The sequence below is a fragment of the Limulus polyphemus genome, unplaced genomic scaffold, assembly GCF_000517525.1.
Source record: "Limulus polyphemus unplaced genomic scaffold, Limulus_polyphemus-2.1.2 Scaffold294, whole genome shotgun sequence".
In the NCBI taxonomy this organism is placed as follows: Eukaryota; Metazoa; Arthropoda; class Merostomata; order Xiphosura; family Limulidae; genus Limulus; species Limulus polyphemus.
The window spans coordinates 91,065-115,864 of NW_013665904.1; the positions used below are offsets into that span (position 1 = coordinate 91,065).

At 30.0% G+C, this 24,800-nt stretch overlaps 1 protein-coding gene across 2 annotated transcripts in view; it reads left to right on the top strand.

Annotated features, from left to right (window-relative positions):
- LOC106457127 (serine/threonine-protein kinase RIO3-like) overlaps positions 1–21,251 on the top strand; it is a 30,342-nt gene extending 9,091 nt beyond the window's left edge. For both annotated transcript variants that reach the window (XM_013916512.2, XM_013916513.2), the window contains exons 3-11: positions 2,424–2,581; positions 6,911–7,137; positions 9,107–9,250; positions 12,028–12,155; positions 16,907–17,089; positions 17,431–17,590; positions 18,182–18,352; positions 20,166–20,270; positions 20,839–21,251. In XM_013916512.2, the coding sequence (XP_013771966.1) occupies positions 2,424–2,581; positions 6,911–7,137; positions 9,107–9,250; positions 12,028–12,155; positions 16,907–17,089; positions 17,431–17,590; positions 18,182–18,352; positions 20,166–20,270; positions 20,839–20,943 (1,381 nt within the window). In that variant the 3' untranslated portion in view covers positions 20,944–21,251. The remainder of the gene's footprint in view (positions 1–2,423; positions 2,582–6,910; positions 7,138–9,106; positions 9,251–12,027; positions 12,156–16,906; positions 17,090–17,430; positions 17,591–18,181; positions 18,353–20,165; positions 20,271–20,838) is intronic.
- The last annotated feature ends 3,549 nt before the right edge of the window (positions 21,252–24,800 follow it).

Genomic DNA, 24,800 nt, shown 5'->3' on the forward strand with positions numbered 1-24,800 from the left:
ATATATATATATATATATATACAAATACATACACTTGATTACTTCTGATTTTTGTATTTATTTCAGAACTTTCAAGGGCATGTAGACTTTTTATGAGATAAGTGATAAATGTATTGCTTAATAAGAACCAAGTCTTGATTTTTAATCCACTAATTTTCATTAGAACAATTTATTTTACAGAAACACAAAACAGATTCATTATACTTTTTCTCTTTTTTTTCTTTTTTTTCATAATTTGTCTAAAAAGAAGTGTCAACTATCAAGAAAGATAATACAAAAATTAGCACTTAATATTGACTTGGAAGTTAAGGCATTCGTTGGACTACCATGACTATATTTTGGGAATGCCTTAGCATAGTCTAAGAGTTCTCTCTACTAACTTCAGTCCCATTCAAAAAATTATTAATTGATAGAATAAAAGTTAAAAAATGCTGAAATAAACTACTGTTCCAAATTTATAATTAAAGAAATGTCTTGATTTAACGATTAAGAAACTCGTATTTGTGCATTAAATGTTATAGATGTTACTTATAAGAATTAATTGCAAGGAGTGATAAACGTCAGTATTGAATCAAGTTAATTATCTCTGCAGTTTTTTAAATGTGTGATTAAAATAAATGAACTATAAGCACTAAAAAGGCTTGTTTCAAAATTTAGATAATTATGCTATATGTATCAAACTAGGATAATGATAACTTATTTCATCATGCTCATTAGAAAATATGATTAGCACCCAAGCCATAAGGTGAGAGGTCCATTTAATATATCTGCCACAACTGTGTCTTTTGAATTTTATTAATTTACCTAAACAATGTATTTCATTCTGCATACAGTAAATACATTTCACTGAGGTTATCTTTTTATAGTAGTGAACCACTTTTAGTTCACATGTGAATTATCCTGAAGAATTACATTATATTATTATTAATGTAAAAATTAGTATATGTAGGTTGTACTGTTGATCTTAATACCTCTTAATAAATATTGTAAAATACTGTGAATTATTGTATGACTCACTTTTTTCTAGTGTAAACTGCTGAATGCATTGAATTTGTGCATTAGATGAACATTTTGATGGTTAACAAGTCCAAAAATTTTGTTATATCAAGTGTTGGAAGAAGTTACTTACATCCCCTGATATCAACATTATGGGAAGAATTACCCTTCATAAATGAATCTTATCAGGCATAATGAGAATAATTATACAAAGTAGAAATATCTTTGAACCTCAAGATTCAAAAAGTAAAAATGAAATACATTTCTTAATATTTTCAGTTTTCAGGGGTAGTATTAAAAAAGCCACACAAAATTTGTCAGTTCTGAACAATACAAAATCAGCTAAAGCTATCATTAACAGTAGATTAAAAAGCTCCAAAATCCAATTACTACTTGAAAAAAAGAAAATTAGATCTTTTAATTATAACCACATAATCATTTGTTTGAAACATTGCATTATCCAGAAAAGATGTGTAGATTTCAAGATGAATCACAAAATTGTTGTTGGCATTGGTCAGATACATTTGTATCATGCAGTTGAAGTGCACAAAAATGTGCAATACTGCTTAAATATATACTCTTGAAGAGTACTTCTAATTAAAATACATACTCAGACAGGAGGATGTTTCTTCAAAATTTGATTGTTAGCATGGCTTTTGTGTCCCTTTGGGTTATTCAAATGATTTAGTTTTGTGGCTGAAATAAATGGTAAATTTGTATTTAGTGGCAGATTTGCCTCTGGGAATTATAATGCCTTATAGAAAAATATTAATTTGTAAATAAATGCATATTATTTACTGTGCATGCATTAAGTAACAGTAGAGAAAATGAGTGCTAAATTTTTGTATGGTAATATCTAAAAGTAAGTGGTTCAGTCAGTAAATTTCAGAGTTATGTAAATAATCCTGAAGTGCTTTTTTTTTTTTTTTACTGAAGGACAAAGAACATTGGAACTGTTTTCAGAATTACATTACTTTTAGCACATAAAACTTGCATGAACAAATCAATGATATTTTGGCTCATTCCTTTTAACACTGTAGATACAGATGTGATACACTGTGATGTTAGATTAGAAAATATAAAGAGTGTCCAATGGCTTAAATATTTTCTGTACATAATGTGGCTGAGCCAGAAAGTTTGTAATCTTGATAGTAGCTCAAATACCTCTTATGAAGGCAGATGTAAGGTATGGGATAGTAATGTACAGTTATTATAGTATTCTCAAACTCTTAACACCACATTAATGTATATCAGTTGAGATATCATAAGGGATATAAAAGTAGTTTTTGCCAATTTCAGTTTTTTATATAATTGTGAGTTGTTATGCAAAAGGTATATATTCTCTCATTCATAAAAACTGTATGCCTTTGATATGAAAGTTTTATGAAGTGATAATTTTTGACTAATTTTGTTTATTCTTGTCACAGCCACACATTGGAAGACTTGGAAGTCTGGGATCAAACAGAAGGAAGTACTGACTGCAGTAACGATTTAATATTGGCACATCTATTACAGATGGAGTACGACCGTGAACATGATGTATGCCTTGTTAGACAAGAACAAAAGTTTAATGGAAGCAGCAAAGGTTAGTTGAAGAATGACAATTTATGTTTTCTCACACACACACACATTTCCTTTGAACACTGTTGTTTAGAAAATAAAATATATGTAAAGTATTCTGGAGGTAAGATTTGTATGAGAAATATTCATCCAAACATTGAAAAATGGTTTAGAGAAGTAAAGTTTAATGAAAAAGTAATTTACTGTTAAACATATTTTTGTTTCATAATTATTGAGAAATCTCAATCTTTCTGTTGCAAACTGAATATTTGTTGCTAATATATAATTGAATGGTTGTTTATATCTAGCTTCCAAATTTACCTGCACTAGCTTTTGTTTTTAGTGTTTGTAATAGAACCTTGCCACCCTATATATGTTTTAAGGGTGTTTGGCTTTGAGTAAGGAAACTTATGATTCTCTAACCTCAGTAACAGTGTAGTGCTGCTTGGTTTTTACTAATAACATTAGGAGAGAAACTGTACAAATTGTTTGTTTACTGAAATATTAACTTGAAAGTTAAAGAATAGTGAGTACTACTGTTTAATGATTGATCAGTCAGACAGTACACTGTCTATGTAGTGATGGCTCGAATGGTTCATCAAAATGGAATTCTAAATATCTCCTTAATAGGTCTTCAGAACTTTACAATACTGTACAGTGTTTCCTTTTATAATAATATCTATGTAACGACTGAGTTTCAATTTCTGGGAATGTCTGTAAATATCATAACAAAAAGTTTGAATTTATTGTTCTTCTTTCTTCTGCTTGTTTTTTATTCTGGTACCACAGAATTTGTCTTTTTAGGCCAGTTAAATCTTAGAATAAAATGTTATAATAATTAGTATCTAGTACATTTAAAACTATGAGTGTGTTTAAAGAAGTTAGAATAAATTTTCACTTAACCTTTATTGTTCCATGTATACATTACTGTACATTGACTGAAGTCCTTTAGTAGCTAATATAACTTGGTATGTGACCTTAATCAAAAACATTTTATATTCCACGGTCACTTAGGTTCTTTCATTAGTCTATGAATGATTTAACAATAAAATACTGATAGAATGAATGCAAATTAAAAACAGTCATTAATCATGACTGTGTAGTTAATCAAAATGATTAATTGATTATAAAAAATGACTAAAAAAACACATGAAAACATTGTAGGAAGAACATGGCCACATTAACTCATAGGTCTACAAGGTCCCCCAAATCATTATGATAATTTTAAAACATGAACAAGAATAATTCAAAAAATTTCAGTACACTTTTTGATTATAAATAATTTAATGTCAAGAGTTAGTAAAAAAGGACAAATACTTGTATTTAATGGTATAGTTGGTAGTGTGTTATGATGGGGATCAGAGGGGAGAGATCCTCAGTGCTAGGGCCCAAAAATTCTTAATCCAATTCAGAAGAGGAATTAACACTGAAATTCTCATCTTACTATAATTGTACTTAGTCAATCAAGAAAGTTTGACTTCTCAGTGCATATTATACTTTACATAAGAACTTTTAAGAATTAAGGAAAAAATAAGTTTCTTGTTTTTTTACAAAGATTGAGTATCTTACGAAAGTGTATCATCAACCTAAGAACTTGCAAGTTTCTTGCATATTGCTGTATAGTATGCATATGATAGGTCAGTTTTTTTGTGTGTACTTAATAATTTAATATAAACTTTTACTTGCTTGTCTCAGGAACAGTAGTATTATTGGAAAGCTAATTTCTCAAACTATATATTTTTTTTTATAAATGATGATAAAATCGTTTAAATGATTATTTACTAGTCCTATGATTCTTTTATATTTGAGATGTATCTTACAGTGTTTTATATTTCATTTGCAAATGTTTGTCTTAGTTAGAAAGCAAGATAAAGTATAATAGTTTTCGAAAGATTTTTTTTTCTTGGTGTTAAATATTTTGTGTTCTAAATTGCATATTTAAAAGAAAATTAAGTAAGTTAGTAAAAACAACACTACAATATTAGGGTTAACTTTTATTGAGACTTTGAAAGCAAAAAAAACCATAAGACTTGCACTAAATTTCTTGTTTTCTATGTATATTTTTTATTTATTAGTATAAAAGTAACTAAAATGTGAAAATTAGAAACTTACTTGGTTAGATAACAAAAATTAAATGGAAGAAACCGATTGAAAAATACTTGATAAGAGAGAGCATGTTTCACGAGTGCAACATGTAATTTGATCAAGCGTGCTGGTAACTCAATGATGTGTTTCCCTGGTTCCTTGCTGTAATAATTGACTTTGGTGCTAATCTAAGTGGCAATAAAGCAATATATATAAATCACTGGAAAATTTGTACTCTATTATCTTTGGCTGTAAGATAAATGGTGTATTATTGTCTGCAACAATATGCAGTCATTCTAGAAAGAAAAAGGGTAATTTCATACTTTTCTTGTGGTGGTTACAAAGTTTTTCAAATGTACTTATCTTGTATACAGTGTTATAGTAGAGAAATAAAAAAATTATATTCATTTAGGAATCTGCAGAAGTTTTTCAAATGAAATTGAAAGTTATAAAATAAAAAAACATTTTTAATCTTAACATAAAAATCACCTTATACTCGGACCAGTCAGATTCTGAACCAGACTGCCTCCATAAATTTACAGACAAATTTTTAGTGAAATAGATAATTCAAAAAATTATTTTTTTCTATTCAAAAGACTTGCAATATTTACTAAAAGTTATAGTATGTACTTTCATAGTTACATTGTGGTTACAGAGTTGGTCAAAATGATCAAGCCTGTATAGAGAAAGTTAACAATTTTTAACCAACTTAGGACAAGTAATAGAAATATCATTAAAGTGTGGCAACACAAGAAATGACAAAGGCACTTAAAAATTCATGAATGTGTATGTACTTTTTCTTAAAGAGTTGAGTGTTCAAACATTTTAAGTGGGGCTCAAAATTAACACTAGCAAATTTCTAGTAAAACAAATTGCTAGCACATGTTTCAGAAGGAAGATTCATATTTTTTTTATTGTTGAACATCAATACACCTATGATACATAATTTCAGTTATTTGTATTGCAAGTTTCTGAGTATAGAAGATTACTATAATTGTGGCTAATAAGACTATTTCACTTATCAATGTCATGCCAGTTTTGTAATCCCCTTTTAAGCTGTATGGTATACCCAGGCTAAGTTTCAGGAAGTGGGGATAGCTAGACCACAGCTTCAACTCGTTTGATTGGTTACCAAGGTAATTAGCACATGGGCCAGTCAGCCTGACTTACAATATCTGGCCTTTGCAATGCAGTTTTGTTTGCAACACAGATAGAAATACTAATAAGAAAATAGAAATTATGTTAACTGTAGATGTTTTTTTTTACACATTACTCTTACTTTATCCATGATGAGCTCAAACGTTAGGTCTATTGGCTTCTAATGTTTGGCCCGCTTACAGCAATTAAACTGTTAATTTTATTAATACTTTTAAGTATAGGGTAGCTGTCAGTAGTGTGGGTATTAATTTTGTTGATCCAAGCATTTGTGGCTTAGACACACTAGTTTCCACCCAAATCAAGCATATTTTAACATTTGTCTTTAATTTAATAATGAGTATCTCTCCAAGACTGTTTCTTGAAAATAAAACCTTTTTTTTTATTCAGTAAAAAGTGTAAAACATGTATATTACCTTTTTCACTAACACTGCTTATTGTGTTTAAAACCTGAATGAATGTTTGTATTGTAGTTTTGTAGATTTGTTACCATACTTTTGTGGTTCAACATTTGATCAACAGTTTTGCACTATGAAATAATATATATGAATTTCATTTAAAGATAGTTATTATTTTTGGTCCACTGTCTTTATTGCTCAAATGTTGTCCTTTAGCTGTAATGTGAATAGTGAACTTGTAAGTGTTGTGGCAGTTTTTCAATTTTGAGGTTGTTGTTTTGAATAATATTAACTCACAATATAAAATTTAACTCAAGCTGAACTGTGCATCTTGTTTTCTATAATTTAAAATGGTATTAATTGCTCCATTGTTGCTTTGTGATCATACTTTTTAAAAATAAATATACTATAAAAGTTAATATTGTAGCTCATTCTCATTTGTTTCACTACTTTAATCTTTTATTTGTTTAATATCAGTTAAGGGAATCCCAAAATACCATCTTTGTAGTACTTGGTAGTTAAAAAGCTAAGTCAGTATCAGTTGCTGGATTATTCCTTATGGAAAAAAATGTTGCAGAATTTAGTATTTTAATCCTTTTCGTAGTAATAAATTAATATTATGTATATCATTTGTTGAATTTAAATAATAACTTTTACTAAGGGTTTTAATGTGATATGTTACAAAAGTATAGGTTTATTTGTTAAGATCTTTCCAGTTTCAGTGTCATTCAATAACTACCGTCGGCTTCCTCGTGAAATGTTATTTGATTCTGATGAAGATGATGATGAAGAGATTGGTGCACAACACTGGGATATGTTTGAAAAGGCAGAAAAGTCTTCTCCAGCAATTGGTAGAAGTGGATTTACTCGCCATGGTGGCGAGATCACAACCAAGCATGATCCCATTATCTGTAGTCACAGGAATGCCTGTCGCGTGATGGAGGTAAGAATAACTTATGAATAGATATACTTAAAATGTGAACTAAACTACATTTAAATATTTGCCAAGAACCTGAGCATGTCTTTACAGTTAGCTCTTCAAAAGTTTTATTGACTTATAACAAGTTCAAGTTCACTTTTCTGAATCTTGTTTAAAACTGCAGTTTCTAATATTATAACTTGAAATTGGTTGTATTTTCAGGTTGCAAACCCAAATTATTTTGTTAAAAGGAACCTCACCCTGCTATATTTACAGATCTTTTTGATTATTTAGATTGTGTAAGATGTATACAGCAGATTGTATGTCTCAATTATTTTTAGCAGTCATTATCAAAGTCACATAATTTATAATTTTTCTACTGTGAACCCTCTCAACATTGGTAGGTCAAAGTATGCATGTCACAACCTATTGCAGAGTTACATTCAAACTTAATTAAACTACTTTATTATCAGTGTATTTCAATGAACTTGGCATTCAAATTTTAATTTCTTAATTTCAACTAAATTCTCTGTCTTTGCTGTCTGTATCATGCGACATTTATTCTTTCTGAAATTGCCCTTTCTTATTTTATTGTACCACTAAAAGACTGTGGAATTTCTTACATATACTATACATATCCCAAATTAAATTGTCAGTTTGTAATGGCAGAGCGTTTTGATTTACTGAGATATAAGCAGCAAAGTGAAGGCCACATATCATGCCTTTTTTAGAACATCCTGAAATTGTCATAAATTCTCTTGCTGTTGCATTATTTGTAACCAACAGAAAGACAAAATTTCACTTTACTAACAGCAGTTTAGCTTCAAGCTTTTCTAATAACATTTCAACATTTTGACATTTTTTTTTTCTCTGTTTAATCAGGAATGGGGATTACCAAAGCTTAATTAGAAAGCCTGGTAGATTATATTGGTTTAATAAAATTCTATTTTATATTTGTGGCAACATTTCGTATTCTAAATTGAATATTTTAAATAAATAATAATAATAATTTGTGATACAACACTATCATTACTAATGTGTAGGTATAGTGTTTGACATAACTTCTATCATACAAATAAAAATCTTGAAAAAAGAAAAGATTCCAAATGTAAGAAATAAATTTCATGGTTTTTTATGTAATTTTTTTTACTTATTGCTATAAAAATAACTAAAATGTAAAAATTAGAAACTTATTTGGTTAGATAAGGAATTTTTAAAGAAATTAAATAAACAAAGTACTTATGATTAGTGATAGCATGCACTAAGCTTTTATTTAAAGAAATAAAACTAAGTTAAAAATCTATTGGCTTGGGCTGTAGAAATATATTGTGTTTAATTGTCAGTTGGAATGTGCAGTTATTCTAGCAAAAAAAAAGATAATCTACACTTTTTTCTTATTGTTTTTGTTTCATGGTGTTTACAGGGTTAAGCAAATGGAACAAGTCTGTATACAATATTAGTCTAGAGAAAATAACTGATAAGATATAAAGTTCTACTTAAAAGTTTTTAATGTTCAATTAAGAGGCTCCAGAGGTTATGCAAATGAAATTTGAAAACTGTAAAATGAAAAAGTATTTTCATCTTAGGATAGAAATGACTTTGCACTCAGACTAGTCAGAATCTGAGACAGACTGACTAAAGTAAATTCAAAGACAAATCTTTAGTGGAAATGCTTTATTAAAAATACTGATTTTTTGTGTACAGCATACTCGTAATCTCTACTAAAAATCTTAAATTTGATGAAGATACATTAAATACATTTATAGTCATAGTATGTATAGTTTCACAGTTACATGGTGATTACAAGGTTATGTAAAATACATAAGCCTGCCTCCATGTGACAATTTCTAGAAGTATGTATGTGTTTTAGTTGTTTTATATTTTAGTTAATGGATAAAAATACCTTTCTACTTCTAGCAATACATATTAACTATTTTCCTGAAAAGTTTTGGTATAATTTCTTTGTGTTTTTAATTTCTTTGTTTGGTGACAGTTTCCTCCTGGCTTCCTGACAGGAGATGGAGGGAGTTTTGATATGAAATTGTCTAATCATGTATACAACAAATTAAAAGTTCATTCTTATGCTGAACAACGTCGTGCTGCTCGTCTTCATGATAAAAAGGAAAAGTCCACTGCTGTGAGTGTTACTTTAACTTTACATCCATAAAAATAAATAAATAATCTGGTTTTGATTATTGTTTTTAAGAACAAAACAAATTTATGGTGAAATTATTGAAAGTAGAGAAGAAATTACAACTTTTCAACAGTTCTCTTCATGTTTGTGGTGGCAAAATTCTTTTAGTTTAAGGTTGTTTCCAGGCATTTATTTATCCTATGAAATCATTGTAGAGGATATCTGTCAAATTTTCATGTGTATTTTAGGTCTTAAAACTATGCTTCTATCATCCACTTGTTTCAAGATAAGGATCTTTATTGAATAGTATTTTTTGTTATTGTTTTTGAGTCGTATCATAAATTTAAGAAAATCATGATAAACACTGAAGATACAGATTTCTTCATGATAGCAAATAAAAAAAATAACTTTGTGAGAATGTATAATTAATGTGTTTTGGGTTTGTCCTTTTTTTTTTTTATTCACTATGAATCAATTTTGTTGAATTGCAAGTTACATTAAATCCTGCTTTTGTTACACATAATTATAATTATATATATATATACTTTTGTGTATTTTTATGAGAGAGCTTTATTTTCAAAGATTTTATGTTGATGAAGCTTGCTGAACAGAACCTTGCTCTTTTTGCATATTTGTACCACTAATACAGTGGTCATATTATGCAGTAAAGTGACTAACATTAAGATTGAATGGTTTTGCTAGCTATATGTTTGAGATATAATCAATATACATTGCACAAAACAGTTAAAAGATAATTGTGTTGTTATAGATAATAACAAGGCAAAACCATATATTCTTCTTATTTAATTGACTGTTCTTGGCAACCCTAGAAATAACCACAATATGGTCAACAATGAATATTAAACATGAAATGTCCATGAACTTAAACTTTTTTTTCCTAACAATGTAGAGGTGTTTCTTTAGAGATGCATGGATGATAAATACATGAGATGGTACACAAGATGAAAAGTATGATGAATACATAAGTTTGAATTAATTAAACATGATTATCTAATCCTTTATATTTAATGATAAGTGATGGAAATATTATATTGTGAAAAAAAAATGCAGCATTTTATTGTCTACTATGAAGTTACAATGTTCTTGTTTGAAGATAATTTTTTCTGTTACTATAGTGTGAAGTTTTTTTATTACTCTCTACAACCAGATTACAAATTAAAGCAGTGTTAATTAGGTAGAATTATGAGGAGAATTTGAAATATCAGTGTGTGGTGTACACGAGTGTCCAGCTCTGGAATTTTTCTCAAATGTCAGGGGAAATGTATCTTGGAAGAAATGTGGCTGCTTTGTGATTCTTTTTTTTCTACATTTGAATAATTAAGAAAAAATTTGGAGGCTATTTTATGACACCATGAATAACATACTAAAATAGTCTTGAAAATGCTAATAGTAGTCTTGAAAAACTTCATGTTATTTTTTTTTCTCTGAATTCCTTTATCATATTAATCAGTCATTGGGTTTCTTTTATAGTTTAAAGAAGCTTATATATATCTTAGAAATGTTAACCATCCAATACATTCCAAAATTCGCAGTAACGTGACTAAATAGAAAATATTTAGGAGTGAAATAGTTTGTTCTCTTGCTATATATATATATGTTATACCAGGTTTGGCCAGTAAGGAAAAATATAATACAATTTCTCCACCTAGTCAGTATGGTTTGAATTTTTATTTAAACAAGTAATGAGAAATTGTTCATAATTATTATTTGGTCAATTTGACAATGCTTCTTCTTGAAAGGTGGTAACAAAAAGTATGAATTTTCTATTCCTTTTCTTATTTTTCTCCATGTATTGAAGTAACTGAATGATTATTTGATATTTCCATTTTGATTTCGTTTTTAAGTTAATTTTTATGTACAAACTTATTCAGGACTACACGTTTTAGACCTGCTACTGTACATACTTTTAATATTATCCTTAATACTTATTGATTTAAAAAAATCTGAAAATGTATTATAAATAATGTATTTTTTTTAAGGATTTTAATAAAAAAAACTCAATTTTTAAGGTTAAAAATTAGGCTTAATCTTTGGAAATTGCAAGAAAATTTCAAATTAATTATTTCCAGGCTCAATGAATTTTTTTTAAAGGAATATGGGCAATGCATCTCAGGTATTTTATTTATTTACTGATTGAGTGTGTGTGCTTGAAACCAGACCATATTTGTTACTGACTTATGTTGGGATTTATCAAATCTATGGAAGTACAGTTACAGATATATTTGTGAAAAAAATTATTATATGGCTAAAACATTATGCCCCATTTTGTTGTTAATAACTGTTGTCTAATTTGATGGGTTTTTTGGTGGTGCTAGTCTGTTACACTGATCTGCAGTGTTTAATTTCCTTTGGTAGTATTTTATGGATTTACAGAATATGTCAAGTTTGTCAAAGCAGTTTTATCATCTGGTTGATGTGTACATCATAAGAATAGGTTAATAAATATTTTGTGAAACCAAAGATTATAATCCTTATATTATTTCATTGAATGCCATCTTTGAAACATAAAAGTACTATAACAGCACATACAAAACTAGGTTTACACCACATTAAACTGTTTCTAGGATCATCTTTAAGTCAACTGACTGTTAGGCCTGAAGACAGCCTTAAGGCTAAGACTGGAAACTTGCTATTTAAATAACAGTTTTAACTTGGTTTATTATTAACCAATTTGATGTCTGATTATTCAAATAAACTGAAGATTTTTGAAATAGTTGTGTGTACATAGCATATTATCAATGTAAATTTTTATTATTTAGGAACACTCCCTTGATCCCAAAACTCGATTGATCTTGTACAAGCTGGTCAATCAAGAAGTTTTGGAAGGTGTGAATGGTTGTATAAGTGTTGGGAAAGAAGCCAGTGTATTTCATGCTTGGGGAGGAAAGTAAGTACTTTCTTTTCTTTCTGTATAATATCTTACAGCTTTTTTGTTTGTGCAAAATGGTTTTTAAAATTCAATACATAAATTTTCTTACCTATAGTTATATTTTATTCAAAGTCCTTCTTAAAATATACTTCAAACAAATAATTACTAGTAGTTGAGTATTTATTCTAAATCATTATATTTTTATTATTTAACTGTTAATAATTAAACACTACCTGCTAATGTGAATAGTGACAGAGTACTTTGATACTTTACAAAAATAACAAAACATTTACTTTGTTAATGTTTACGTTAGTAAAATACCAAGTATAGTAACGGTTTACCATTTTACAAAATAATCAATTTTCAGTTCTTCGCTTCAACTTTATAATATTAAGATGTTAATGACTTGTGATTTTGTATTTATACTAAACTTAATCATAAATGACATTAACTTTTAAAGACAAATAAATTTGTTTTTTCTATTTGACTTTGGTATCTGTGAGAACACAAATATAACTAACTGTTCTTGGTTCATGCATGATTTGTATCTGAGTATTATTCCTGTTCTCAGCTATAATCTTAGTCTTTCTATCAGAAGATACAGACTTCCTTAGAAGTTCACCAGTTTATTTAAGTTTGCTTGTTTTTTCACTTGGCCTCTAATCTGAGGTGCTGTGAGCCCAAAGTTTTGAGATTATATGCTGTATGTATTAGCATGCCTGTCAATTTATAAGTAAAGGCATTCTGTTTCTTAAGAGTGCAAAAAAGTGCTCATTTTGAAGGACCATTCAGTCACTGCAGAAACTGCAGGCAGGCTAAGGATACTAACATGTAGCTTCACAGCTTGAAATTAACATTGGTCCGTTTGCCATTGGTCATGAAAAACCTCAGCAGACTACTCAAAAGGTTTTCCTGGGTGATCCATGTGGCCACTAAAAAATTGCCCATGAAAATCTAAATTTAAGTTAATATTTCCCCTACAAGATAAATAATGTATATGTCAAGACACAAGTACAAGAATAACAAAGTTATCCGGAGAATTATTTGCAATGTTATTCTCAAATATCGAGCAATTTCTCACCGGTATCCAAAGGGTTGGATGCATCTGCACAATGGCATGCATGAACTCCAACTGGGTACAGTGTATCTGGCAGCGAGAGCCTTTTTGGCAGTTTGGAACAGCTTGAAGCTGCTTGGAAACTAACATCTTCACACAGCAGAAAAAACTTACAGCAACTTGCCAATTACTTTCTAGTACATTAGGGAAGTGGTAGCTTAATGTGATTTGTTGTGCTTTGTTTTTTAAGACAAATTACAAGTTTCCAGAGTGGAAGTTCTGAACTCACCAGGTGTGAGATGCGACAGTGTTTTAAGTTCAAAGAGTGAACACTGGAAAAAAAAAAAAGAACTATGTGCACTCACTGTCTTGGATTATTTGTCTACAATAGTCAACAACCAATCATATGACATTTTATCCTATTTATTTGGTGGAATGGAGCCACGAAACTCATTTTACACCATTGTATGTAACATACTAGACATCACCGTTTTACAGTATGATTAACTTCTCGCTCTATTTAACAAGGTTTTATTTTCTTTTTTTTAAGTTATGTTTTGATGTTTTCTCTCTCATTGAATCTTTGTTAGTACTACAAGTGAGAAAGGTCTATAGGTCATAGTACGATTCATGCATTTATGGGTTGCTTCATTACAAAATAAAGAAAAAATCCATTGGTCACCTAAATTGCTGCCTGGCCAACAAAAAAGCCAAATCTAAATGATCTGGCTGGCTACCAGAAAAAAGTTAAGTCCTGACCTTACTCATTGTAGGTGACTTACAAATACCTTTCCAACATGTCAGACCGGATTGTCTCATTGAGTCATTGATCCAGCTTTCCAGACACTTCGACACAAATATTTTGACTCACAAATGTTTTTTTGTTTCAAGAAAGGCAATGCCTCTTCCTTTTCAGTATCAAATATGGTTTCAGCAACTTTCCATAAATAGGATGCTCCACTGACATTTTTTGAAGGAGAGACTTTTTTTTCCATCAGTGCAGAATCCATAATTTTCATGATGATGTGAAGTGGCTGAAGTTCAAGCTCCTGACATTTCTTGAGGGTGTCAAGGATTTGCTTCTCTTCAGAGTTGTTTATTAAGTAAGTATGTAACTTGGATGTTAAGTGCATCTCAAGGTCATTGAAAGCATGTGGAACAAGATCCATTCTTGGGGTATCTGTTTCAAGTATAGTAATCCATTTAAGTAGAGATTTCAGAAGGTTGGCAAAATTCTTAGCTCTCACCAATAACACATCTTTATGCACGATTCAGACCTCAATCACTTTGTTCAGAATAGATGAGTTTTTTTCAAAACTTGCTGGAGACTGAAGGGGAAACTTTTTCACACAGATTTGTAAGGCAAGGAACATGTTTTCACTAACAATTTAAAAGGGATAGGCTCAGAATATAGGACACTTGTATATGCTTTATAATATTTATGCATAGCATTTTGATTCTGGAGTATGTCTTCAACTTCACAATATTATCTGTAAGAAGATTCAAAATGAATTCTGTGGGATGATCAGAGTATTTCCAGTGAAGTTATTCCCAGCTTTCTTTATGTTAACATTGTTGTGTGTTAAAACAACAAGGGAGCTTGCAATATTATTTTCATCCTATCTTATGTTAATGTATCAGCCATTTATTTGCCCATGTAATTGTCTGTGATTGTGTTGATAGTTTTGTAGAAAACTTGATGTCTCCTGTTTTGTTTCTAGCTGTGTTATTGCTTCCTAAAACAGTTATTTTACTTACCCATTTTTCCTTGGTACTAAATGGCTAAAGCTTATAACCAAAATATAAAAAAATTAATACAATGAAAACAAAAGAGCATAAGTGAATTTTTAATTTTTGTAGATTTATCATGATATTTCTCATCTAAATGTGTTTTTTATTTGTCTTCTTTTCATGGACAGTAGTCAGTGATAGTCATAAGACCCTATATTACTTGTTGATTACCTTTTAAGTATGCATAGGAGCAATTTGAATGTACTAAAATGTACTAAAAAGTAAACATCCATTGAGTTGATGTTAGATGGAGCCACTGATACTACTAAACCAGAGATGAGAGTACAGAGAAGTTTTCTATACGTCTCTCTCACAGTCGTGTTTGTATTCAAGAAGTAGTTAGAGGTCTTATACCAAATGGAAAAAGTGTGAAGTAATACATGTGTGTTTTAAGATAAGTATTCAAAAAAAGTGAAGATTACAAGTTATGTTAACATTGCAATTTTAAGACATTTCATAACTTCAGTATTTCAGGAATGGGAGGAAAGCTGAAGGCAAACCCAGATATTTTTAAATGTTTGATACATTACCAAATTGTCTGAAATAGGAAACTCAAGTTTCAGCAATTGGTCTGTTTCAAGAAAAGTTACTATTTTCATGTTCAAAAATTTGCTTTTTTTTTGTTGTGTTTTTTTGTTCTTACAACAAGAAAAAGAAATAGTTTTGTTTTCAACTCATTTCTATATTGGAATTAATATTATCCATATTTAAAAAAATAAACTTGCATTCAAATGTTCTCAAACTATATAAATTTATTAAATACTGCATAGTGTTATTTTCATAAATCTGTGCTTTTAAAAGTTTTTGCTAGAGATTAGCTCTGGTATTTTCAGCCCGGCATGGCCAGGTGGTTAGGGTGCTCGACTCATAATCTGCGGGTTCGAATCTCCATCACACCAAACATGCTCACCCTTTTAGCCGTGGGGGCTTTATATAGTGATGGTCATTCCCACTATTCGTTGGTAAAAGAGTAGCCAAAGAGTTGGCAGTGGGTGGTGATGACTAGCTGCTTTCCCTCTAGTCTTGCACTGCTAAATTAGGGACGGCTAGCGCAGATAGCCCTCGTGTAGTATTGTGCAAAATTCAAAGAAACTAACCAAACCAAACTAGTATTTTTCTATCAGCTAAACTGCTAATCACTGTGAAATATTCATTACTTTTCATTGATGACAACATTTTTGCTGATGTTAAATGAAATAGTTCTCTACGGAAAACGTACACTGCAAAATTATCAGTTATGGTAGTGAGTTTTCCTATTATTTGTTCACTGTGTTATGATGAGTTTAAGATAACGTCATCCGAAAAAGGTTAAATTTTCAAAGAATGTGTTGTTTGTGTAGAGTGATAATGTTGGTACTAGTAAAATATTTGTTACTCATTTGTCTATAGTTTTTAATCATAGAGTTTTATTGAGAAGTTATTCAGGAATTAACATTTTGTGACAACAGACACTTACAAAAGTATGCATAGGTACTTCAGTTGTGATGATAATTGATAAATAGTTACTTACAATGACGTACACACACGGTTGTCTTGATCTGACTTCTACAGTATTAACCTACAATGATAATCTACAAATAAAAATTTTAAAAACACACAGCTTAGTCTGGTTAATTTCAATAGTTAAGACGTATAAAAAAATATCTATAAAGGTACACACTGTTGATATCATAAATTTCTATAATGATGGCTTGTCATTATTCATTTATAAAGGAATATGTGCCATTGTTAACTCCAGGCAACATAACCATTTAATTTGTACAGTGTAATTGATACTTGTTAAAATATTCATATTGAAGTTTTCTTTATGAAATGTTTTTGGTTTTGATTCTAATTAACTTCAGTACAGTTTTAATATTCATGTAAAAATGATGTGTAAAGAATTTAGAATATTAACATTAACTTCTTTCTTCTTTTTAAGACCTGCTGATCAGATTGTGCCTGGTGAATGTGCTATTAAAGCTTTCAAGACAACACTTAGTGAGTTTAAAAACAGAGATAAATACATCAGAGATGATTACAGATTTCGTGAACGCTTTAACAAGCAAAATCCTCGCAAAGTAATTCATATGTGGGCTGAGAAAGAAATGCATAATCTGACTAGGTAAGCTTATTATGTATTTTTTTCTTGGTAATTAGATAATATTTATGGTTTTATTTTATTTATACACATTTATGTGAACTACACAAACAGTTTACTTCATTCTAAAATACCCAAGGAATTAATTATAATTTTTATTGAATTTCTTAATGACTGAATCATATTACACTTTTTGTCTATCACATATATGAATTTACAAAAAATTGTTTGGTAACTTTGTCCGTTTTAAAAATTATTCTTTTTAAATTAAGATAATATGTAATATTGAGGATTAATTTTTTGTATTATGAATATGAAGTTTGGATTCTAGAAAAAGTTTTCTAATGAAACTGTTACTTTAACAGAATTCGAAAAGCTGGCTTACCTTGCCCAGAAGTAGTGGCTTTAAAGAAGCATGTCTTGGTCATGACATTTATTGGTAGTGACCAGAAACCTGCCCCAAAGCTGAAAGAAGCAAAACTGTCTCTGGAACAGTTTAACCAAGCATATTCCCAGACAGTTGAGGTGAGCAGGTTTTTCTTCTCAAAAAGGAATGAAACAAACTTTAAAACTCTATCTAGAGTTTATGAAAAATTTCGTATTTTTATATAATAATGCTTAGATTTGAGAGTGAGCTAAAGATCAGTATCGTTTCTTTCAACTCTGTCACCACTATTTCTTAGGGCTACTAATGATCTTAAAAAGCTAATATTGAGTGATCATATCTTATTCCTACAGGTCTAGTTATGGCTTAGTGGCTAGTATGCTTGGTTCATGGCTCACAGCCCATTGCCAAGAAATGCACACTGCACTTTATGGCAGTGGGTGCTCTATAAAATTGACAATAAAATTCTAGTATTTGAGTAAAGTAGTCCAAAAGTTGCTAATGGGTGCTGTTGAATAGCTACTTCCAATCTAGCTGTCAGTTCAAAATCAGGAACATCTTTGTGTGCAGATGGTCCGTTGTGCAGGTTTGTGTAACAATTCTAACATAAACAAGCTTATTCTTACTTTAAAATATACCCCAAAAAATAAAATACTACAGTTGATAGTAGTTAACTGTGGGTACAGTATCAACTTATCGGTATTACACTACCTTCGATGTTATTTATGCAGGTTGTGAAGCGATTGTATAAAGATTGTCACCTGGTTCATGCTGATCTAAGTGAGTATAACCTTTTGTGGCACAACAGCCAAGTGTGGGTAATTGATGTCAGTCAGGCTGTTGAGCCCAACCATCCTCGAGCCTTGGAATTTTTGCTGCGTGACTGTACCAACATTTCAACGGTGAGTTTGTTGTTAGAAGTGTGTGTAAACTGGGCATAGCTTTAATCTCCATCTTCATCCTGAAGTTCTCTTTGTACACATGAAACAGTTTATTTAATAGTACATAAAATACTCTAAAGAAACATTTAATACAGGAATTGTTGCAGTAGAATTAGATTGATCTTTTTTTTTTGTGAGAAGAATTTATTCCATTTATAAATAAATCTGATGAAATAGAAAATACAGTCATTGAAAGATCTAGTAGTTGAAAGATAAATTTGTACTTACTCTACTACATCAGTATTTTACCAATGTATGATAATATTCACCATTTGCATTCTATTTATTAAATAAATTTTAAGTTTTTAAAACAACTTAATATTAATGGAATTAATTGCAATATTGACGGTTTTTCTTTGTGGCTCACATGTTATTAGGGATCCTGTAGTAATTTTAGGGTTAATGTCAGTGAATATATACATATATATATGTGTGTGTGTGTATGTATATACATACACGTTATGTTTAATAAACCAAACTCCATACCACTAGTTTTTACAGATGGGCTAACATTTTTGTGTAGCATAAAACCTTTCTGATAAAATTGAAGTTTTGGTATTACAGATCAATTAATAAACTGCACATAATTTACACTTCTCAAAAGTTACATTCTACACCACATATCTGTATCTATATTCATATGAATGTTACTTGTTGATCAACATTTGTTGAATCATTATTTTGCTTTGGTTTAGTATTGGATTTTTAGTAATTGTTTCAAGATATAAGTTTGCTTCTACTCCATGTTTACATTGTTAGTTTTTTTTGTACAACACTATACCATACAAGAAGGTAGAAAATTTGTGAGATTGAGTGGGTGACCTCAGAAAGCAGTTACTTAAGTTCAGCGAAATAAATTATAAGAAAATAGATATAGAATTGAATCTTTGACCTCCTTAGTATGAAGTGTGTGCTGTGCCATATGAACCAAAGCTAAAAGGTTTGTTCACATGTGTAACATTATTAAACGGAATACTGTAAGTATGGGAAGGGTGTATGTTTTAACTAGATAAATTCTTTAAGTAATGCTGCTGTTGTATTATGTAATTGGACATGAATGAAACAAACCAATTAATCAGAATATGTAGTTGTGTTTAGATTTAAAGTAAATAAGTGTAAAAACATGGAATGATTAAAAACGAAACATATCTATACACAACATTTATTTGCATAAACACCTTGTCTTTTGGTATAATCGCCATCTTTGACTAAAGTTTTGAGATTTTTTTTCTTTAACACTTGATAAAGCAAAATTATAAAATAGTGAATTCTTAACACTATGGTATCAAGCAGTGTAAAAATTAGCTTTCTTTGGTTGTTGCTATTTTGCTTATTTTTATTTCCATAATTTATTTCAATACAGCTAAAGCTCAAGGTTTAAAATTAGTTCCATCACTTTCACAAATTTAATCATCACTAATTCTAATATTGAAATATTTATGGAAATAAATCTTGTAACTTAAATAGTGCTTATGTATTTTCAATACATACATTTATGATATTTTTGTTTATAAATTCATTAAATATATCTGCTTTTGTTTTTCTTGTCTCATGTGTATTAAGTACTTATTTTATTTCTGTAATATATTTAATATTTAATTACTTTTTATTCATAATTAAATTACAATTTGGTGAAGTTGTTCATATGACGGTTAAAATGTTAAAAATCATACTTGAAAGTAAGTGAAAATATTTGATTTTTTTTTTTTAATATAAAATGTATTAATCTGTCAAAGTAATCATAATTAATAACAATGCTTACTTAATTCTGAAGTTCTTCAAGAAACAAGGAGTGGGTGATGTAATGGGACCAAAGGAACTGTTTACTCTTGTTTCTGGCTTGCAACTACCAGGAGAAGGAGCCGAACTACTGTCTGAGGTATGTAAAAACATAAAGCTACTGATATGTTGTTTCTGATGCATAAACATACAGAGTTCTTGCCACAGGTAAAAATACAGCCTATATAGTATGGATGTCTGGAGTACCTCAGTTATGAAAAAAATACATTACTGTTGACTGTAGTACATAAACAAAGTGTTACGTGAGTGACATTAAAGTATAAAACTTTTTTTGGATATACATTAAAATACATGACTGTTGTCTGAGGTACCAAAACGTGGAACTTCTTGTCTGTGGTAAATAAGGATAAAGAATGGTGTGGAGTGCATGATTAAATTGGAATGTTGTATAAGGTTTTGTAAAGGACAGAACTTGTGTTTATAATGACTAAAGATATATATATAATATAAGTATGAAAGGTGTGTATTAAAACTTGAATTCACTACAGATTTGATATATTTTTAAAAATTATGGCAGATTTATAAAGATCTCTATAAAAAGCTATGGCATAATTTATTAATTTGAGAGAACTAACTTACTTGTATTTTATTTGTTTGTCAAATTTTAGACAGTTAAATTTTAATTTTTCAGTAATTTCTCTTTCTAGATTCAAAACTATGAACGAGATGAAGAGATTTTGGCCCATGGCTGCAGTGATAAATCAGATTACTTTGAAATTTTATTTTCAAAGGTTCAAACTCAAAATACATAATAGCTTACTAATCTATGATATTGTTTTACTTTTACTTGAAAATGTAATTGTTTAAAACCATTAATCAAAATCAGTGTCTATAAGAGCAAACATACATGGTTTGGGTTGATTTTCACACGTGAAGTCGGTTATAAAACTTTAGTTTAATAAAGCAACTTTTTCGATATTTGATTTTAAAAAAACCATGATCCACTATAGAAATTTTGTTTAGGAAATTTTACTTTGCTTTCTTTCCCGCAGAATTTTGGGCTGCAAACACATCTTGTACTTTATGGGATTGAAAAAAGAAATAAAATTTAAAAATCTTATTTTGTGGAACCTAAATTATTTTTTCATTTCACTTTTTTGTTTTTAGACTGATATGTTTAATTAGTTTAATATTTACAAAATGTATGGAAAATTTTGTAATGTGAAATAAGGTAATAAGTATTTATCCTTTATTTAAAACAATAAAGAACTTGTAACTACAAATTTAAGATTGGTATATTTGAAAGGAAATGTTTTAGGTTTTTGTATTGGGAATTGAAAAATTCCATCTATCATATGTCATAAAGAATCTATACTGAAAAAGTTAATTTATCATGCATGATTATTAAAGTAAAAAAAAAAAATTATTATACAATATGTTAGTTACAGTGTTTTTCATCAAATAAAGGTTTCAAAAAGTAATTAAAACCAAACAGTTTGTAATATGCTTTGTTCTGATAACTGTTGCAGTAATAATAACAAAAAATTAATGGCTTTGTAATTATTTTTTTTTACTATGGTCTCTTTTAATATTGTGAAACAAGAAAGGAACATAACACTTTTCACTTCCTTCCTTCACTGAAGCATCATGATTCCCGCCAAAACTAAAGTTTATTACATCAGAATTGAATAGGTAGTTAAGGACTAAAAGTTATACATTAAACACTTTATTTCTCTTTCATGTAGTTCCAACTAAATCTAAGACAAATGCATGTAGTATAGTATCCCATGGGTAATAACACAGTTGAAAGGCTTAACATAAAACATACTTCCCAGAAAACACAGCTATAGAAAATTAAGAGGGAAAGAAATTCTGTGACAGATGACCTCGAACCTGGAAGGTCGATTGGCTTTTTTATATTGAAAAGGATATAAATTTTTTTAAACTGGAAACAAATATTTAAAAAAATGCTTTAGGAATAACTGCTGACAGAAAGCCAACACATGTTGACTTAGAGAACTGCTGGCAATGTGATGAAATATTGACTGATTGAGACAATTTTTGGTGTTCTGTCTGACTTGAAAAAATTCAAACTCATGGCTTACAAATTAGTTTGTTGAAATATTGAATAAAAATGTAGCTAAGAGCCTGGAATGGCTGGTGGTAATCTGTTTAGCAGAATTATTAACTGAGAGAGCTGCTGGTGATTTGGCTGTAGAATGAATTAACAATTTGCTGAAAACTTGGCTAATTTACTGAGACAGCTGCTGGTAACCTGTTTGACAGAATGATTTGCTGAGACAACTGCTTGTATTTTGGCTGTAAACTGATTGAATGAGATAGCTACCAGCAACCTTGACTGGTAGAATGATTGATAGTGAGAGGTGTTAATAACATGGGTAAACAATGACGGAGATAGTTAGTGACAGACTGAAGAATGACGGAGATAGTTAGTGACAGACTGACGAACTAATCTTCAGAATGAGAATTATTATAACCTGATTAACAAACTATTTTACAGACAGATGATTGAGCTCATAGGACACTATTAAGAGGTACCTATATTTTTTTAAGAAATTCTCATGTTTGTAGCTTTTGCATTGGACCTATAACTTTTTTTTTCTTCAAAATATGGTTAGATTTACTAGGTGTTTTGCTCAATTTTTCTGCAGTTTAGAAGTAAGTATTTTGTGCAGGTTTATTTACTAAAGGTTTATTTACTCCAGAAAGTAAGAGAATAGAATGTTTTGTGGAAGAGACACGTTTCTGCCATACTCTTTTAAACAAAGCAAGTTGTCATGTATATGTTGTTTGTTAGATCAGTATACATTTAAAATCTCTTATTTACTTCAATACATCCATTCCATCGGGTGCAGCTGTAGAGCGCTTTTTCTCATCGGGGAAAATCATTTGAAATCAAAAAGAGCTGGATTGACGGATACTTTCGAGAAGTTGATGCTACTGAAATTAAAACATTAATAAATTGAACAAATAATAAGAGACGTAATATCTTCTAATATTATAGATTTATTATCTCATATTAGTATATTAGCTCATTTATTATTATTACTGTCATCATATTCATTTCTTTTTTGATGTGTTTTTCAAGTACTATTATTGAATGTTTGTTGTTTTGAATTTCGCGCAAAGCTACATAAGGGCTATCTGCGCTAGCCGTCTCTAATTTAGTAGTGAAAGACTAGAGGGAAGACAGCTAGTCATCACCGCCAACCCTTGGGCTACTCTTTTATTAACGAATAGTTGGATTGATCATAACATTATAACGCCCCTACGGCTGAAAGGGCGAGCATGTTTTGTGGGACGGGAATTCGAACTAGCGACCCTCAGTTTGCGAGTCAAGCGCCCTAATCACCTGGCCAACCCGGGCAAGGTGTGGTGCCCAGTGAGATGGCGGCAATCAAACGCTGCATATTCCCTCTTTAGGCTTTCTGGGTCAATCCAACGCACAGTCACACCCAGATAGAATCTGTAAAAGTAAACAATACAAAGCTAAACTAGTAAATGCGAAACGGCATACATTCACAACAGATACTATGCTGAAACTTATTGCAAGTCTCATTCTATTATTAGATACTTGAAATTTCTAAAACAACAATATTTTTTGTTATCCGTAAAATGAAAAATCTTATTTTATTACAACTTACTTGTTGCGGCAGCTTCAACAGTCTGGTGTGGACGAGAGGCACTCTACCATGCCAAGCTTCTCTTTCAGTTTATCGTTTTTTCGGGGCGAAGTTTTCATTAATTGAGCATGTTAAGGCTTTGCTACTGAAAACGATTTTATATTTGGTTGTACTGTCTGAATAAGAATTTTCAAAGCTTGCAATTCAACAAACTTGAAAGGAATCATTTCCTCTGTGACTAAATTAGTTACGAGTGCACTTATTTTACAATGGCTAACCCTCCCGACACTAGCAGCAATGAAGGCTGAAGAGTTGGTTGTTACACTTCATTTTCCCAATTTTTCACTTACAAGAAGTATGAGAACCTGTCTTTACTGCTTTATCTTACCGTTTGCTTGCCCTATTTACCTCCGTTCAACTCCTGATGCACAATTCAAAATTATTATGTGATTTCTTATTGGCACTGTATTTTTTGGCAAACGCAACATACACTACAATAAAACACTTTTGGATTGGTATCCACTTGCACTTTTAACAAATTCAAAGTTTTTTATGTAAGGCCAAGGATTGCTGCTTCCACAGTTAAGACTCAGTGTAAAAAGCTTCTTTAATAGAAATATCGTCTTTTTTACCGGATTCCGTTTTATTACATTAGTTAATGCCCATAGCAACGACACCACGCATCAGATGTTGCTTTGATGTTATGATGAACGTAAAAAAAAGGAGAAATGATGTCTGTTCAATCCTTACACAATAAGTTCACGACAGCAACTTCATCACGTAACACGTTTGATTCTTTTCGTAAGCAAAATGCGGCGTAAATATAATTATATACTATATAAAATACAATGTACAAAATTAAATAATACTAAATAACGATTTATAACAATGTATATGTCTGGGATTTTCCTAACTAATTATCCGACATGAAATATAAATTAGCTTGTTGATACGAATATCTTGTATTATCAATTGAAACGTATTGTTGCGTCAGCGAGTCACATGACTACAGTGACGCCACGTTT